This window comes from Natrix helvetica (genome assembly GCF_964273705.1).
Source record: "Natrix helvetica genome assembly, chromosome: Z".
NCBI classification, from domain to species: Eukaryota; Metazoa; Chordata; class Lepidosauria; order Squamata; family Natricidae; genus Natrix; species Natrix helvetica.
In genome coordinates this window covers 138,362,327-138,380,675 of record NC_138554.1, presented here as the reverse complement: position 1 = coordinate 138,380,675, position 18,349 = coordinate 138,362,327, and the positions used below count along the sequence as shown (strand labels likewise).

At 45.5% G+C, this 18,349-nt stretch overlaps 1 protein-coding gene across 1 annotated transcript in view; it reads right to left on the bottom strand.

Moving 5' to 3' along the window:
• Positions 1–40: 40 nt before the first annotated feature.
• Positions 41–18,349, bottom strand: part of ZBTB47 (zinc finger and BTB domain containing 47) — a 28,353-nt gene continuing 10,044 nt past the window's right edge. The window contains exons 2-6 of the mRNA XM_081971323.1: positions 13,529–14,989; positions 9,505–9,652; positions 6,388–6,503; positions 5,405–5,549; positions 41–3,915 (exon numbers count right to left, since the gene is read on the bottom strand). Coding sequence (XP_081827449.1) covers positions 3,506–3,915; positions 5,405–5,549; positions 6,388–6,503; positions 9,505–9,652; positions 13,529–14,989 — 2,280 coding nt within the window. The 3' untranslated portion in view covers positions 41–3,505. The remainder of the gene's footprint in view (positions 3,916–5,404; positions 5,550–6,387; positions 6,504–9,504; positions 9,653–13,528; positions 14,990–18,349) is intronic.

The window sequence follows — 18,349 nt, the reverse complement described above, 5'->3', positions numbered from 1 at the left end:
CAGGAACGAGTTAATAGAAGCAAGAAAAAAAACCTCACCCTTTTTAAAATATGAAAACTTTTTTTTTATTGAAAGCAATCTCGGGTTTCATTCTGGCCAAAGGGATTTTCCCAACCTGATACCCACCAGGCATGCTGAAAGAATTCCTGAATTCCTTTTAAAAAAAATTGCTTACTGTAATGTGAACTATCTGGAGTTAGGTTTCACACAATCAGAAGAGGTGTGGACTTCAACTCCCAGAATTCTTTAGCCAGCGTGGCTGACTGAGGAATTCTGGGAGTTGAAGTCCACATGTCTTAATGCTGCCATAGTTCAGAAACACTGCAGTTCAGACTTATGACTGGTCACTTAATGACCGTTCGAAGTTACAACTTACAGGGGGAAAGGGAGTTACAACCCAGTTCCAAAGTTGTGACTATTCGCCCCTTCTGGTCATGTGATCATGCTTTGAATTGCTTGGCAATAAATGGTTGCATTTATTAGCTGCGTTCACTTAACCACCACTGCAAATAAGGCCGTGCAAGACTGGCCTGATTTAAAGCCATCACAAAATAATGACTGTAATGGGAAGGTCCCATTACAGTTGTTTGATAAGCGCTACCTGCCTTTTCCCAATGTACTCATAATTACAGTCTCTGCAAAAGCCATCGTTTTATTCTAGATATAAAAGTGGGTTTAGTGTAAGCTTTGGGATACTTACAATTGGCTTTCCAATGACTTGGGGTCCTTAATTCCATTCCCAATCAGAAATCAGGGTGGGAGGACAGATACGGAAGCCATTTTCAGGATGGGAACATTTGAGTACAACTTTCACGAAATCTTATCACTAGTGCAAAAAAAACCTCCCTTTGACATGCGCAGAGAGGCAAGATGCCACAAACATATAACTCAAGTCATATCGAGCGGTAACACAGATCAGATCCCCTTTAAAGCTCGGCTAGCACGAGAGTCCTCAAGAGGACTAGCAGCTTGGCAGGAACTTCACGCTTAATTTCATTCATTCGGAGAGAAGGGCATTGGGAACCATGGGCCATGGGAACGAGAAGCGGCCTGAAATATGTTTAGATAGGCAACTATCCCCCACTCCCCCCCCCCCGCCACTGAAGGGGTATTTTGGTGCGCGGAAAAGGATTGTGTGCAAATCTAGCACATTTAGAGAGAAGGATTTCTGCGGAAGAAAAGTTTAATTATGCCACTATAAGCATATTGATTTAGATTTAGTCCTAAACCTTTATGCTGCTTGCTTCTGAAAGTCCTTGAAAGTACAGGTAGTCCTTGGGTTACAACTGGAATTCTTAAGATACATTAAAAAAAGCGTTGCAGAATTTCCCTTCCATAGATCTATACAGAATAAAGTGCTTTGTTATAAAGTATTTTTTTGTTTCCAATACTAAGAGTTATTGGTGAACGCTATTTTTTCCTTTTCTGGGTAATTGGGCAGTATATGCCAAATGCCATAAAAATATTATTAGGTGATCAAACGGCAGGCATTCATAAAATTAGTTTGAGTTCCTTCTTTCCTTCCAAAATATACTATGGATATTCCTCAACTTATGACCATTCATTACCATTTGATAATATGACAGTGCTAAACAAAAGTTATAATCGGTCCTCACACTTATGACTGTTGCTGTGCCCAAGTCAGGTGATCAAAATTCGTGCATTTGGCAACAGGCATGAACTTATGATGCTTGTAGGATTCCGGGATCAAGTTATCGGCACATGCAACCTCCCCCACTGGATACTGACAAGGTCAATGGAGCAAGCCAGTCTCGCTTAACAACCTTGAAATTCATTTAAGGACTGGCTGATTTGTGATAAAATAAACGTCAGTTTGGATGCCACTCAATGACTGCATCGCTCAGCGATGTCAACAATTGTGGCCGTAAGTTGAGGACTACCTGTAGCAAAATTCCAAAGGATGTTAAGAGTCTCTGTGTGTCTTTTGTCCACCAGTTCATTGTTATTGCACATCTGCTGACGCCACGGCCTTTTCCTCGCCTGTTTGTGCCTTGTGGTGGTTGTCCCAGGGGCCAGCCCTGCTCATATGAACTTACACACCCACAATCAAACATCCACCAAAGATGCAAACGTCGGCCCAAGGAACCCTTTTCTACTGTGAAACACTTATGTTGTGCGTCTTGACAACAGGAAGGCTCAATCTCTGCAACATGGCCCATTCTCACTTGAGGGGGGGGGGGGTCTTTGCCTTGGGAACGAAAGACAACTCAAGCAAGTTCTGCTCCTCACAAAGGTCCTATTGCAAAAGAGCTCTTAGGATTAGATAATAAAGTGCAAAAAAAGTTAAAAGACCCAACACTTCATGTTAAAAATGTCCTTAGAGGCTCTGCATCTTCCTCCAAAGAGCTTGCAAAGAAGATAATGTTGGTTTTAGAAGAAGTTCCTCAGGAAGAGCGTTCTCCTCAGGAATAGTAGGCGTAGAGTAGAAATCAAGGAATTGTAGACCAAGTTATGGTGTCTAGGCTGCATGAGGATTCCATAATACGTAAAGATGCTGGATTTAAGCCTTGATGGGGATCAAGGAAAAAGGTCCTACGGTTCTACTGTTTTCAAGGGACTATTTGTGAGGGAAGAGCTTCATCTCTAGCGTTCTCACCTCCAGAGGAGGCCACCTGAGCTTCAAGCTACAGAGGTTGAGAAATGGGCAGTTGTACCAAAGGATAGGCAAGAACGACGGAGAGTGAATGTATGAGAAGCTGACCTTGGAAGAAGGCGCTACAAGGTCACACACTCAAGGATCCACTTCCTGACACCAAGGACAGTTTTACCGTCCACGTCTTGCCGTTTCCTTTCAGTTCCACGGAGCAAAGGGAATATAAATCCTTCCATTCCCCACCATCCAGTCAGAGTCGAAGAAGCTTCTCGGATGAGAAGCAAATGGTTTTCAAAGGAAAAACAAGGAAAGTCCAGTTGCCTCCTGAAAGAACACCTTTGGGACTTCCATGGAGCAAGGTTTCCATATTTCTCCATTCCCATTCAGAGGACCACAAAAAACTGGAGTGCTTCCTTCCAATCTTCTTGCCTTGAATGAAGGCATCTTCCATTTCAACCTCCAAGAGAAACCCATCTGCTTCTGACTCCTCCAAACCCATATTTGACCAGATAGGTTCAGAAAATCCTCGCCTGTCTCCTTTCTTCTCAAGATCTTCAGAGTCAATAAACAACACCTTCGTTTCTTCTGTGCCATCCATACAGATGTAGGAGCTGAAGTCCAACACATCTAAGAAGAGCAGGTCAAGCAAAACTGGTCTGCCTCCTTCCATGAGCAAACAGATCAACAATGTTATCTCTGTGGCTTAAGTAGCAACCATGATCTCAAGGTTCTAGATGGTCCTTGAGCTTTGTGAAGAAGCACGAACTTCAGGTCACTCAAGCTAAAACCCAAATGTGATGCCTGCTGACCACAAACCCACAACAGTCAATGGCGGCGGAGAGGTCTTCAGAATTACGAGCCAAGTTGGACACACCATAGATGGAGTAGGGTCTAGTTGTCCATATTCACTCTGCTACCAGGGAAGAGAGCTGGTGGCGGGGGTAGGAGAGGAGGAGGAGGAGGCATGGTGTGTGTGTGAGGGTGTCTGAGAGGAAAAGGAAGTGCTTGGGAAGGAGAGGACGAATGGAGAGGAACGCCGGTGGTCAAAAGAGTTGAGTTGGCGCTTGGAGAAACGAGGAGACCAAGAGAGTTCGTATCTCGGTTGAGATCGGCACCTGGTGGGTTGCTGACCCGGAAACATTTCTCCTTGTGAGCCTTGAGCATGTTGGAGAACCGGAAGCGTTGACCGCAGATGTCGCACGGATAGGGCTTCTCACCCGTGTGAGTCCGTCGGTGGCGTTTCATGTTGGGGCGGCTGGTGAAGCTCTTCCCACAGATCTCACAAATGTATGGTTTTTCACCTGAAAAACAGGAGACAGAAGAAAGAGTCAGAGGTTTGTTTTCTGAAAATGGTCAGCTGAGGTCGCCTTTGGCCCAGAACTGATTTTCAAGGTGGGAAACTGAGTTAGATGATGATTTAGAATAGGACCTAGGATGAAGTTGGAATGAGAAGTCTTCCAATATCTCAGGGGCTGCCACAAAGAAGAGGGAGTCAAGCTATTCTCCAAGGCACCTGAGGACAGAACAAGAAGCAATGGGTGGAAACTAATCAAGGAGAGAAGCAACTTAGAACTAAGGAGAAACTTCCTAGAACAATTAATCAGTGGAACAGAAGTTGCCTCCAGAAGTTGTGAATGCTCCAACACTGGAAGTCTTTAAGAAGATGTTGGATAGCTATTTGTCTGAAACGGTATAGGGTTTCCTGCCTAGGCAGGGGGTTGGACTAGAAGACCTCCAAAGCCCCTTCCAAATATGTTACTCTGAATGAATCAATGGGATGTACAGATAGTCCTCGACTTATGACAATTGACCCCAAAATTTAGTGAGATAGATGTTAAGTGAATTTTGATCCATTTTATGACCTCTTTTTTGCCACAGATGTTAAGTGTTATCCCCTTTTGGGAGCTTCTGACAAGCAAAGTCAATGGGGACGCCAGATTCACTTAACAATCACTTAAGGTGAATAACTGCAATGGTTCATTTAACAGCTGCGGCAAAATTCACTCAACAACTGTCTTGCTTAGCAACAGAAATTTGGGACTCAGTTGTGATTGTAAGTCAAGTGCTGTATTTTGCAGAGTATAAGACACACTTTTTCCCTCCCTAAAAGAGGGTGAAAATCTGGGTGTGTCTTATACACTGAATGTAGTCCCGCCCACCCTTTGGCCTCTGCCTCCCAGCAATTTGCCTCCTTGCAGCAAACAGCCTATTTCAGTTTCAGTTTAGCCTGATTAGCACAAGGGGAAAAATATCTGCCTCTGCCTCCCAGCAATTTGCCTCCTTGCAGCAAACAGCCTATTTCAGTTTAAGTTTAGCCTGATTAGCACAAGGGGAAAAAATATCTGCCTCTGCCTCCCAGCAATTTGCCTCCTTGCAGCAAACAGCCTATTTCAGTTTCAGTTTAGCCTGATTAGCACAAGGGGAAAAAAATATCTGCCTCTGCCTCCCAGCAATTTGCCTCCTTGCAGCAAACAGCCTATTTCAGTTTCAGTTTAGCCTGATTAGCACAAGGGGAAAAAAATATCTGCCTCTGCCTCCCAGCAATTTGCCTCCTTGCAGCAAACAGCAAACAGCCTGTTTCACTTTCAGCACAGCCTGATTAGCACAAGCAGCTGATGGTCAGTTGGATCTGCCTCCCGACCACTTGCTGTTTCAGGCTGCAGGGATTGCCATTCCCATTGCCACCTTTGCACGCCCCATTTTCCACCCATTCCGATCCCCGCTGCTCGGAACGGGTGGGAAATGGGGCGCGCAGAGGCCGAAAATGATGCGGGAAAGACCCGGTCTCACCTGTGTGTGTTTTCATGTGCTCGTCAAAATACTGCTTCATGTTGAAGTCTTTCCCGCACCACTGGCACATGAACTGTTTGTGGCCGATGTGGATACTCATGTGCGAACGCAGCTGGTATTTGTACTGGAATCGTTCATTGCAATTCTGGGCGGATTCACAAAAGAGAAAGATTAGGGAAAAAGAAAGAAAAGAAAGAATGAGAGAGAAAGGAAAGAGGGGAGTGAGGGTGGAAAGCAAGAAAGAAAGAAAGAGGGAGGGAGGGAGGAGAAAGAAAAAAGAGAGAAAAAGAAAAAGGAAAGGAAGGAAGGAATGAGAGAGAGGGAGAGAAAGAAGCGAGGAAGGGAAAAAAGCAAGAAACGAAAGAGGAAAGGAAGAAAGAAACAGAAAGAAAAGAAACATGTCAGTGGATGAATGTAGGAAACATGGGTCTCCTTCCCACATTCAGATAATCCTTGATAATCCCCGGGAACACTGCGACCGTCATAAATATGAGTCAGTTGCCAAGCATTTGAATTTGATCACATGACTCTGGGAATGCTGCCATGATCATAAGTGTGACGAACAGTCCCGAGTCCCGCTTTTCTCTGCTGTCGCTAAACGAACGGTCGAGGATTATCTATAAAGTTGGATTTACTAATCATATCAAGGATGTTCTCCCAGATCTCAGAAAATGAGCCAGGTTTTAAAGGGCAAATGCCACAAATGTTCAATGCGATCATCCTCTTTTAACGACCCCCATAATCCCTTGTGGGGTGGAATCTGGGCAACTGAGTATTTTAATGGCCGGATGCCTTTCATGTTGCCGATGCGGAGTTTTTTCCCCAGCAGATATATTCTCATTGTGCCCAGAGAGAGAGAAATATCTGCCTCTACCTAGGATCGGACTCACAGCCTCCCGATGGTGAGGCGAGAGCTCCACCTCCAGGCCACCATACCACTCCACCAATGGTCAATGGGACGACACCCCAAAATGGATTCTCACCTCACATTTGAACGGCTTCTCACCCGAGTGCTGGAGAGAGTGGACTTTCAGAGACATGCTTCTCTTGAAGGACTTCCCACACGTCTCGCAGGTGAAGGGCATGTCCTTGGTGTGAGCTACAAAGCAGAGGGAAAAAACGGGGTTGTCTTTCAAAACCTTCCAGGTAGGGCTGAGCTTGGCTTAAGACACATGACCAGAGACCCTCTCTGCTGGGAGAGGTAAAAAAAAGGACGGACCTCAAGGATAAAATCAACAACCAACTCGGTTTGGGAAAGTACACACGATATGACCCACCAGTGGCCAGTGGAGCTGGCAGAAGATTCGGACAGTAGGGAGGAAGATGGGCCAGTCCTGGAGTCTGGGGAAGGCTCGGACGAGGGCTCTGTGTCGGAAGCAGAGAGGGGGCCAGGGCCATCTGACAGTTATCAGCTGCCTTCGGAGTCAGACATCAGTGGGGCAGAAGAACAGCTGGAGCCTGTTCCCAGTGTGTGCATGCGCAGAGTGGCCAGATGAAGGGAACAGCTAAAGAACAGGGGCCACCTTGGGAGTAAGGCCACAGGTGGGCAATGAATGGCCCCTCCCAGAGAAAATAAAAGAGGAGCAAAAGGGGAGTGGAGTTTGCAGGAGACAATTAGTTCGCTTAATTGGTTTCTGACTCTCTGAGGCTCCTTGCCAAGTTTTGCAGTTATCGGCCTGGCAGCTCTCCAAGCCAGATAAGGTCTGTGACAATCCTGGATTGAATGAGCAGAATTCACAGTCAATTAATAAAAAGGGCTTTTGTTGGGACAAGGAGTTTACTTCATGCTCTTGGGAAGCCTACGTCAGAACAACACAGAATAACAGATTTGGGAGGGGCCTTGGAGGTCTTCTAGTCCAACCCCCTGCTCGAGCGGGAGACCTTATACCACTTCAGACAAATGGCTGTCCCGTCTCTTCTTCAAACCCTCCAGTGATGGGCCGCCCACGATTTCTGAAGGGAAGCCATCTTGACTTCTGATTTTAAAAACGAAGTCTTCATCTCCACACGGATAATGGAGTCCTTATTCTGGAGTCTGAAAGGGAAACCTAGCAAGATAGCACAATTACGTTTTGGGAGGAAATTTACGCTTCTGATCAGGTGGCCCAGCTCAACAAAATGCAGGGTGGAGATTGGATAGACTATTTGTAACTCAGGGTTGAAATGAGGAGGAGGAGGGAGGAGGAGGAAGGTGACGACGGTGGAGTCATTGGTGCTTTCTAAAATTGGTTGTTTTCTTATAGACGTTTCATGACCCAACTAGAGAACATCATCAGTGCTAGAAGGAATGGCGTTTGTGGAGAGGAAGGGGGGGGGAGGAGGACTCTGTGAGATTGGTTGTTTAGTTGCAGACGTTTCATTACCCAGGTAGGTAACATCATCTGGGCACTGATTGGTAACACTTGCTAATTAAACGTCTGCAAAAAACCAGCCAATTTTAGAAACAACCAAGGACTCCACAAATTATATTTTAATTCAATTACAGTGACTGAATACCTTTAAGGGATGCAGATGTCTTCAACCTGACATCTGGAAGGACAACCATCTAGAGACACATCACTGCTCCCTCAGTCCAGAACATCTTATGACACTTATGGGAAACTCAATCTGGAACTAAAGTGCCAATTAGAGATCTGACACCATCACACCAGGAGAGCACAACTGGAATAATATTTAATTGTCACAATTTGTCATACCAAGGACCACTTCCTAAGAGTTAGCTGGTATTTCTTTAGAGAAGATGGGGGGTTGTTATTTTTCCAGAAGTTGTTAAGACATAATTTCCACCATCCATAATGGGTGGAAATATAGGTAGTCCTCGATCTACGACCATAACGGAACCTGCACATTACGGTCGTATATTTTGTAAAATATGGCAGCCGTTAAGTGAACATTGCAGTTGTAAAGTGAACATAGCAGTCATTAAATCAACACTGTCATTAAGTGAACACAGGTCATTAAGTGAATACTGCAATCATTAAGCGGAATAACACTCTGCTATGGACATAGTTTTGCTGAAAACAGAAAGTTGTGAGTTTGGGCAAAAATGTCATGAAGGACACTGCAAACGACCGTGTTGCTGAGCAACGCAAGTCTGTTGATAGGATGGTAGAGAAGGTCTGACCGTCGCAAGTCCAAATCAGAGTGCTAAATCTCCTTTTTGGGGTTGATCGTAATTTCAAAGCAACTGGTTGTTAGGTCGAGGATTATCTGCGTGGATTGAAATTGATAAAATGTGAAATGGGACATCTTCTAGTTCAGAAGTGGGGAACGATGGCCCTTTCCTGACTTGTGGACTTCAACTCCCAGAATTCCTGAGCCAGCCATGTTGAGCATGGCTGGATCAGGAATTCTGGGAATTGGAAATCCAAGATGGCTGACTCAGGTATTCTGGGAGTTGGAAATCCAACATGGCTGGCTCAGGAATTCTGGGAGTTGGAAATCCAAGATGGCTGGATCAGGAATTCTGGGAGTTGGAAATCCAAGATGGCTGACTCAGGTATTCTGGGAGTTGGAAATCCAAGATGGCTGGCTTAGGAATTCTGGCAATTGGAAATCCAAGATGGCTGGCTCAGGAATTCTGGGAGTTGGAAATCCAAGATGGCTGACTCAGGTATTCTGGGAGTTGGAAATCCAAGATGGCTGGATCAGGAATTCTGGGAGTTGGAAATCCAACATGGCTGGATCAGGAATTCTGGGAGTTGGAAATCCAAGATGGCTGGATCAGGAATTCTGGGAGTTGGAAATCCAACATGGCTGGATCAGGAATTCTGGGAATTGGAAATCCAAGATGGCTGGATCAGGAATTCTGGGAGTTGGAAATCCAAGATGGCTGGATCAGGAATTCTGGGAGTTGGAAATCCAACATGGCTGGCTTAGGAATTCTGGGAGTTGGAAATCCAACATGGCTGGCTTAGGAATTCTGGGAGTTGGAAATCCAACATGGCTGGCTTAGGAATTCTGGGAGTTGGAAATCCAACATGGCTGGCTCAGGAATTCTGGAAGTCCACAAGTGAAGGTGCTCTGGTGCCCCACCCCTCCTAGATATGCCCTTATTTCTTCGTTCCTTCCCTTCTCCATGCGTTCCCCGCTCTACTCACCAACCATGTGTTTCCGCACGTGTGCCATTGTGTAGAACCTCTTCTCGCAGATCTCGCAGGAGAATTTCTTCTCGGCGTAACTGTGGACAATTTTGTTGTGCTCATGGAGCGACCAGAGTTTCTTAAAAACCTTCCCACAGGTCATGCACTGCAAGGAACAAGACGCAGGAAGTCACCCCTGAGGCTGTAAATCTATCGACTGACTTCCAGCTTTAATATAAGAATAACATTAAATCTCTTCCAAGCTTACGCAGTTAGTCCTCGACTTACGATGAAAACTGACCCCAAAATTTCTGTTGCTGAGTGGGACAGATGCTAAGTGAGTTTTGCACCATTTTACGACCTTTCTTGACCCAGTTGTTAAGTGACTCATTGAGTGAGGAACATGGTCGTTAAGTGAATCTGGCTCCCCCCTTGACTTTGCTGGTCAGAAGATTGCCAAAGGGGAATCACGAGACTCTGCAACCGTTATAAGTACAAGCCAGTTGCCAAGCATCTGAATTTTAATCATGTGACCATGGGGAGGCTGCAATAGTGTGAAAAAACTTTTTAAAATAGATTTTTATTATTTTTTTCTCATCTCTAACAACTTTCAATCATCACATTAACATTGTTGTGTCATCATACATACATACATACATACATACGGTACATACATATATGTGTTGTATTTGTGCTGATAAATAAATAAAGGGAGACTAGTATAGATCTATTTCAAGCTATTTAGCTCTCATCAGCTAGCCATACCCTTACTGGGCTAACTGATGAGAGCTAAATAGCTTGAAATAGATCTATACTAGTCTCCCTTTACTTATTTATCAGCACAAATACAACTCAAATTTAACAAAGGCAACATTAAAAATATGGTTTTCTGCCTGGATGGTCTCCTGGAGTGAGCAGAAAGACAGAAAAGGGAAGCAGTGTGTTCCCTCCCATATAAAACCATTAATACCAATTATCGCAAATTTCATAGTATTCAGACTCTTCTGTGTCCATTAATCTTAATGTTAATTTGTCCATTTCTGCGCAATCTAGAATTTTCTGAGTTACTAATTCATCCGGGGGAATATTACTCTGTTTCCAACACTGGCAAATGTTACTCTGGCTGTAGTCAACAAGTTTATTCATATGTATTTAATTTTCTTTCTATATTTCCCCTTGGTTATTCCCAGCAGAAAAAACTTTTTTCAATGTCATCGTAACTTTGAGTGGCCACTAAACAAATTGTTATAAGTCGAGGATTGCTTGCACAGGATTAAACTTTCTTGTCCAATTAGTCTCATTCTTATCCATGTTGGACTATCAATTGGTTGCCCATATCAATGACCCTGATTATTTTAGACTTTTCAACTTTGGCCACTTTAAGAAGATGTGGACTTCAACTCCCAGAATTCCCTAGCCAGCAAGTTGAAGTCCACCTCCCTTAAAAGTTTTCAAGGTTGAGAATTACTATTCTAGCTTCTCCTTCTATAGGTAGTCCCTGACCTAGGTCATTCCTTTAGTGGCCGTAGAACAGCACTGAAAAAGTTACTTGCAACCTGTCCTCACACTTACAACGGTTGCAGCGTCCCCTGGGTCATGTGATCAAAATTCAGAAGCTTGGCTACGGGTGGGCATTTATAAGGGTTACAGCATCCAGTGATGGGATTCTAATTTTTTTACTGCCAGTTCTGTAGGCGGGGCTTGGTGGAGGGACACGTGGCTGAGTGGGCGTGGCCAACTCAACAGCGCTCACGGCCATGCCTACTCAGTCACCCACCAAGCCACGGCCACAGAACCTGGTAGGATAAAAAATTGAATTTCTACCCATCTACCTATTTTCTCCTCCTGCGTGCTGCCTGTGAGCAGTGAACGGGGCGAGGCCAGCCAGAGGTTGCTACCGGTTCGGTGAACCAGGTCAATTTTTCCCTATCGGTTCGCCCCCAAACAGGTGTGAACCAGCTGAATACCACATCTGATCCAGGGGTCATGTGATCCACCATTTGCGACCTTCAGACAAGCAAAGTCAGTGGGAGAATCCAGATTCACTTAGTGACTGCCAGACTCACACAACAGCGATTTGCTTAAAGACTATAGAAGAAAACATGGCTTTTCTTACTATGGATCCAGGGTCAATTTTATAAAAAAATATTCCCTTTTCTCCTTGCAATTTTGCTTTGGACCACTTGCTGGCGCTGTAGGCTTACAAACACACATACACACACACATACACACACACAAACACCACACAAGGATGGACACACAAACAATACAAAAGCATCCCTTTCCAAGGAATTCAGTGTGAAATGGAAGATTACAAAATGTGGATCACAACTCTGAATTGCACACATTCTGACACACAACACACACAGATTTACTTGTCCTCAACTGGGAATTGAAGCCACGGATCAACTGGATCCCAGATCCTTCAAAGGGATCATTCGTGGCCCAAACCAAAAGTGAAATTTTGCTAGATAATCACGTCACCTGGTTGTTTATTCAGGGAAAAATTAAAGTAGTTACAAGTAAGATTGTTATGAGCGACAAAATACAGTTTAGTCCTCGACTTACAACAGTTCATTCAGTGACCGTTCAAAGCTACAACAGCACTGAAAAAAGTGACTTACGACTATTGCAGTGGTCACGTGATCCAAATTCAGAGGCTTCACCAATGACTCATATTTATGACGGTCAGAGTGATGAAAAGGGGGGTCATGTGATCCCCTTTTGCAACTTTCCAGCAAGCAAAGTCGACGGGGAAGCCAGATTCACTTAACAACAGTGTTACTAATTTAACAACTGCAGTGATTCGCTCAACAGCGGTGGCAAGAAAGGTTGTAAAATGGGACAGAAGTACTTAAACAATGTCTCACTTATCAACATAAATTTTGGGCTCAATTGCAGTTGTAAGTCGAGGACTATCTGTATTTTTTCCTCTTATAGAGATACTCCTTGACTTACAACCATTTGTTTATTGAATGCTGGAAGTTACAACGGACTTATGACTGTTTTTCACACTTACGACCATTATGCCCTGTTTCCCTGAAAATAACACCTCCCCTGTCTTATTTTCAGGTAGCACAGTAGCATTCCCCATGGTCACGTGATCACAATTCAGATGCTTGGCAGCTGACTTATATTTATGACGGTTGTAGTGTCCTGGGGTCACGTGACACCCCCCCTTTTGCAACTTTCTGACAAGCAAATCAATAGGGACGTTAGACTCGCTTAACGACTATGTCACCAAGTTCCACTGGTTCACTTAACAACTCTGGCAAGAAAGGTCGTCAAATGGGAAAAACTCACCCCCACTGTCTCACTTAGCGATGGAAATTTGGGCTCAGTGGTGGTTGAAAGTCAAAGACATTTCAACCACCGCGTGACTCAGGTTCCTGTGCTGGGTCTGCCTTGAGGCTGGCCTCCATCTTGCGTTTGCAACTGTGCTGGTAGTCCTCGACTTACGACCATTGTTGTTAAGTGAGACATTTGTTAAATAGGTTTTGCCTCATTTTACGATCTTTCTTGCCACAGTTGTTAAGTGAATCTCTGCAGTAGTTACTCACCTGGTTGTTAAGTGAATCTCGCTCTCCCTATTGACTTTGTTCATCAGTAGGTCGCCAAAGGGGAATCACACAACCCCGGGATGCTGTGACCATCATAAATATGAATCCATGGCCAAGTGTTGTGAAACACGGTCATAAGTCCCTTTTTTCAGTGCTTCCCCCTTGACTTTGCTTGTCAGATGGTCGCAAAAAGGGATCACCTGACTCCAGGACACTGCAACCGTCATAAATATGAGTCACTTGCCAAGCATCTGGGTTTTGATCATGTAACCACCGGGAGGCTGCAATGGTCATAAGTGTGAAAAACGGCCGTAAATCACTACCTTCACTGCCGTTATAACTTTGAAAGGTCACTAAATGAACTGTTGCAACTCAGAGACTGCCAGTTCAACCATCCCCGTTAGAGTTCCCACCAGAAGATCTTGAGGGCGCCAGGTTGAAGGAGAAAGGAAGGGCGAAGGTAGGCGCCAGGAAGTCCTCACCTGAATGTTTTTCTCGCAGTCCGTCTGATGGTGCAGGAGCAGCTCGCTCTCCAGCAGGAACCTCTTGCCACACTTCTCGCAAATCTGCATGCGCGTGTGTGTGACGTTCATGTGCTTCTCCAGGTACCAGCGGTTGTTGAACACGCGTGGACACTTCTTGCACAGATAATGTTGCTTCTCCTCCAGCTTGACCTTCTGGCCGGGAGGATCCTGTTCCTTCTTCTGTTTCTTGGCTTTCTGATCCCCATCGTCATCCTCAGCCACTTCATCTTCATCTTCTCCCTCCTCCTCTTCCTCTCCTGCTTCCATCATGGGGGCAACTTCACCCATTTTGGGGGATGCAGATGAGTTGGTGGCCTTGGCAAGTGGCCTAGTCCTCTGAGGTGCTCCGGTCTTCTTCCCTCTCATCTCGGCCATATTGCTGTCATTGTCCCCTCTGTCCTCCTCTTCCTCGTCCTCCTCTTCTTCTTCCTCCTCCTCATCTTCTTCCTCTTCCGAGGTGTCCTCCTCCTCCTCTTCCAGGTCCTCCTCTTCTGAGTGCTCCTCTTCATCACCCATATCTGCATCGTCATCTTCATCTTGCCTACCACCGTTTTCTTGTTCCCGATCCACCACCGAGGAACACCGTTCTCCTTCCGGGCATCCAGCTTCCGAAGTCACTTGGTCGGCAGCGGTAGGCTGTCCTTCCGCACCTTTAGAGACATTGAGGGTCTGGTTGTTTAGGTTGACTTCCACAATGATCTGCTCACCACGGCTGTAGGAACCTCGGTTGCCCAGGGAAGCTTCAGACGCATCCCCTTCCATCTTGCAGATCCCATGTTTCTCTTCCTTGTAGAACATCTTGTTGGCCACTGTAGGCTGGTTCTGGTTGCCATCCTCCACCCGTACAGAATACGGGACGTTCCCTTCTCGGGCGAAGATCTTAGGAGGTGGAGGGTCCATTTCTTGCTTGATGTCACCGAAGAACGGAGGCGGTGCGGTGGCTTTGCTACAGTTGTCTGAAGTCAAGGCCACGTTGTTGGTCATGGCCAAGCTGAGTGCTCGGGTGGCGAGGAGCTCCTGACAGGAGGAAGCAATGTCGGTCATCTGCAAGACCGAGGCCGCATTCAGGACATCCTGAACGTTGTCGGCGTTGACCAAGAGCTTGGAGGTGTAGATGAAGCTCAAAATCTGTTGAAGGCCAAGGGAGGTCAAGGCCTCCAAAGAGAGCTCCACCCGCCCGAGCTGCTTGTTCTGGGTGAAGAGGGAGTGGAAGAAGCGGCTGTAGGCTGCCAAGACCCCCTTGTGGGCCGGGAATACGGATGCCTGCTGCTGCACCAGGACGATGTCCACATCACACAGGTCGGGCTGGAGAAGGCGCTGCTCGTTCAGCCTGTCCATCAAACACGTGAAGTGGAGGGCAGCATCTTCTACCAGGGAGTACTCGGGAGCAGGGTGGTCGGCTGTCTTTTCAACTATCAGCTGCAGGGAAAGAGAGAGGGAAGGGAGAGAAGGAATATGGATGGATGGATGGAAGGAAGGGATGATGGAAAGGAAGAAGGAAATAAGGAGGGAGGATGATGGAAGAAGGGAGGGAGGGAAAGAGGGATGGGAGAGAGAGAGAGAAGGAAGATGGATGGAAGGATGGATGGATGAAAAGAAAGAAAGAAGGAAATAAGGAGGGAGGGATGATGGAAGGGAAGAAGGTAGGGGAGGGAGAGGGGAGAGAGATGGATGGATGGAAGGAGGGAGAAAGGGAAGGAAGAGATGATGGAAGAAGGAAATAAGGGGGCAGGGATGATGGAAGGGAAGACGGGAGGGAAGGAGGGATGGAAGAGAGAAGTAAGATGTATGGATGGAAGGAAGGAAGGAGAAAAAGAAGGAAGGGATGATGGAAAGGAAGAAGGAAATAAGGGAGGGAGGGAAGATGGAAGGAAGGAAGGAAGGGAAAGAGGAAGATATAGAAGGAAGATTGGAGGGTAAGAAGGAGAAAGGGATGATGGAAAGGAAGAAGGAAATAAGGGAGGGAGGGAAGGTGGAAGGAAGGAGGAAAGAGAAGGAGAAAGACAAGAGGGAGGGAGAATGAGAAGGAAGGAAGGAAAAAAACAGGGAAAAAAGACGGTTGGAGGGAGGGGGAAGAAAGGAAGGAAAGAAAGAAAGAAAGAAAGAAAGAAGGAAGGAAGGAAAGATAGAAAGAGCAAAGTTAAAGCAGCACTTCAGATCTTCTCAACCCTCCATGGAAAACAGTCTGAAGCCACCCAACATCAGGTGCTGCTTAGTAACCAATCCCCTTGACCCCTCTTGGTAACATAGCCATCTCCATCTGCAGGTTGTCCTCGACTTACAACCATTTAAAGTTACAAAAAAAGTTGACTTCACTTACGACCATCGCAGGAATCCCCACACTCAAGTGATCATAATTTGGGCACCCATCCTGCAAGATTGGGAAACACCAGCTGAGCCATTTCTAATCTTGTTTCAGGTAGTTCTCGACTAACGACCCCTGTGGTTAAGTGAGTTTTGCCCCATTTTATGACATTTCTTGCCACAGTCGTTAAGTGAATCCGGCTTCCCCACTGATTTTGCTGATCAGATGTATTTACCGTCATAAATACAGCACCAAAGGGGATGCCTTTTGCATGTATTTACTTCTGATTTCATTTTTCTTTTCGCAAAAAAATATTTCTGATCTCTACTTCCGATTTCTCTTTTCCCAGGTATTTATTTCTGATTTCATTTTTCTTTTTGCAAACATTTATTTCCAGTTTCTCTTTCTGCAAAATTTACTTCTAATCTCTCTCCTTTTTTTTGGGGGGGGGGGAGATATTTATTTCTGATTTCATTTCGCAGAGATGCATTATTCCTAGTTTCATTTCTGGTTTTTTTTTTTTGCAAAGATTGTGTCCCTCTCTATCCCCTCATCCCCCCCCCCCCCCCCCCCGCTCTTCCAATTTTCGGATTTGTTTTTGAAGCTGAGGTTTTTGCGGGTTGGCTGAAAAAAAAGCAGGGAAGCGTTAGGGCCTTGGATTGAACAAACAGAATTGTTAAATCTTTTTGGAGTTTTTGGTGGGGAACTGTGGAAGACATCTGTTGAAAACATAAAAGGCTGCCAACACCCATTATGCAAGCAGGCCCATTAATTGCACAAGGGATGTCAGCAGATGGCATAAAATGTGAAAAAAAATGCTAAAGATATAAAGATAAAGCTTATGACAGATAGTCCTCAATTTACAACAGTTCATTTAGTGTCCGTTGGAAGTTATGACAGCAGTGGCAAAAGTGACTTAGGATCGGTTTTCTCACTTACAGCCATTGCAACATCACATGATAAAAATCCGGACACTTCGCAACCGGTTCATATTTATGACGGTTTTCCCTGGGTCACATAAGCCACTTCAGCGACCTTCTGACAAGCAAAGTCAATGGAGAAGCTGGATCCACGGAACAAACGTGTGATTAGCTTAAAAACTGCAGGGATCCACTTAAGAACTATGCCAAGAAAGGTCATAAAACAGAGCCAAACTTACTTAACAACTGTCTTGCTTAGCAACAGAAATTTGGGGAGGAAGGAAAGGAAGGAAGGAGAAAAGAATAAAGTAAGTGAGGAAGGAAAGGAAAAGGAGAGAAAAATAATGAGAGGAAGGAAGGAGGGAAGGAAAGAGAAAGATTGACAGAGACAGAGAAAGGGAGAGAGGGAAAGAGAGGGGGAGGAAGAAAATAGGGAGAGAGGGAAGGAAGGAAAAAGTGGAGGGAGGAAGGAAGGAAAGAAGGAAAAAGTAGAGGAAAGGAAGGAGAAAGAAAGATTAACAGAGAGACAGAGAAAGGGAGAGAGGGGGAGGAAGATGGGAGGCAGGGAGGGAGGGAAGGAAGGAAAAAGTGGAGGGAGGAAGGAGAAAGAAAGATGAACAGACAGAGAAAGGGAAAGAGGGGGAAGGGAGATAGGAGGCAGGGAGAGAAGAAGGAAGGGAGGAGGGAGGAAAGGAGAAAGAAAGATTGGCAGAGAAACATAGAAAGGAAGGGAGGGAAGGGAGGAGGAGGGAAGGAAGGAAGATCTCACAGCATGTCTAGCAAAGAATGGTCTCCATCTTGGAGCAGGTTTTCAACTTTAGATAAATACCAAAACTCCCACTGGCTTGTTGTGCAGCTATGCTAGGAATGTCAGCTTGGTCGAGGCTTTCAAGGAGATGCCAGAGGAAAATCTGAAATGCATCTTCTACAAAACTTTTTATGTGTGTTTTTTAAAAGTCTGGATAGAAAGCTACCAAAAAACCTGTGGTTGTGAAAAAAGGCAGAAACTCTCATTTCTTCATATTAGGCAGACCATGGCATCTCCTCCCTCCTTCCCCTCTTTCTTCCCTCTTTCCTTCCTTCCCTCCCTCCCTTTCCCTTCCTTCCTTCCCCTCTTTCTTTCCTTCGCCTTTTCTTCCTTCCCTCTTTCCTTCCTTCCCCTCTTTCTTTCCTTCTTTTCTTCCTTCCCTCCCTCCCTTTCCCTTCCTTCCTTCCCCTCTTTCTTTCCTTCGCCTTTTCTTCCTTCCCTCTTTCTTGCCTTATCCTTTTCTTCCTTCCCTCCCTCCCTTTCCCTTCCTTCCTTCCCCTCTTTCTTTCCTTCTTTTCTTTCTTCCCTCCCTCCCTTTCCTTTCCTTCCTTCCCCTCTTTCTTTCCTTCACCTTTTCTTCCTTCCCTTTCCTTCCTTCCCACCTTCCCTTTCCCTTCCTTCCTTCCCCTCTTTCTTTCCTTCGCCTTTTCTTCCTTCCCTCTTTCTTGCCTTATCCTTTTCTTTCTTCCTTCCCACCTTCCCTTTCCCTTCCTTCCTTCCCCTTTCTTTCCTTCACCTTTTCTTCC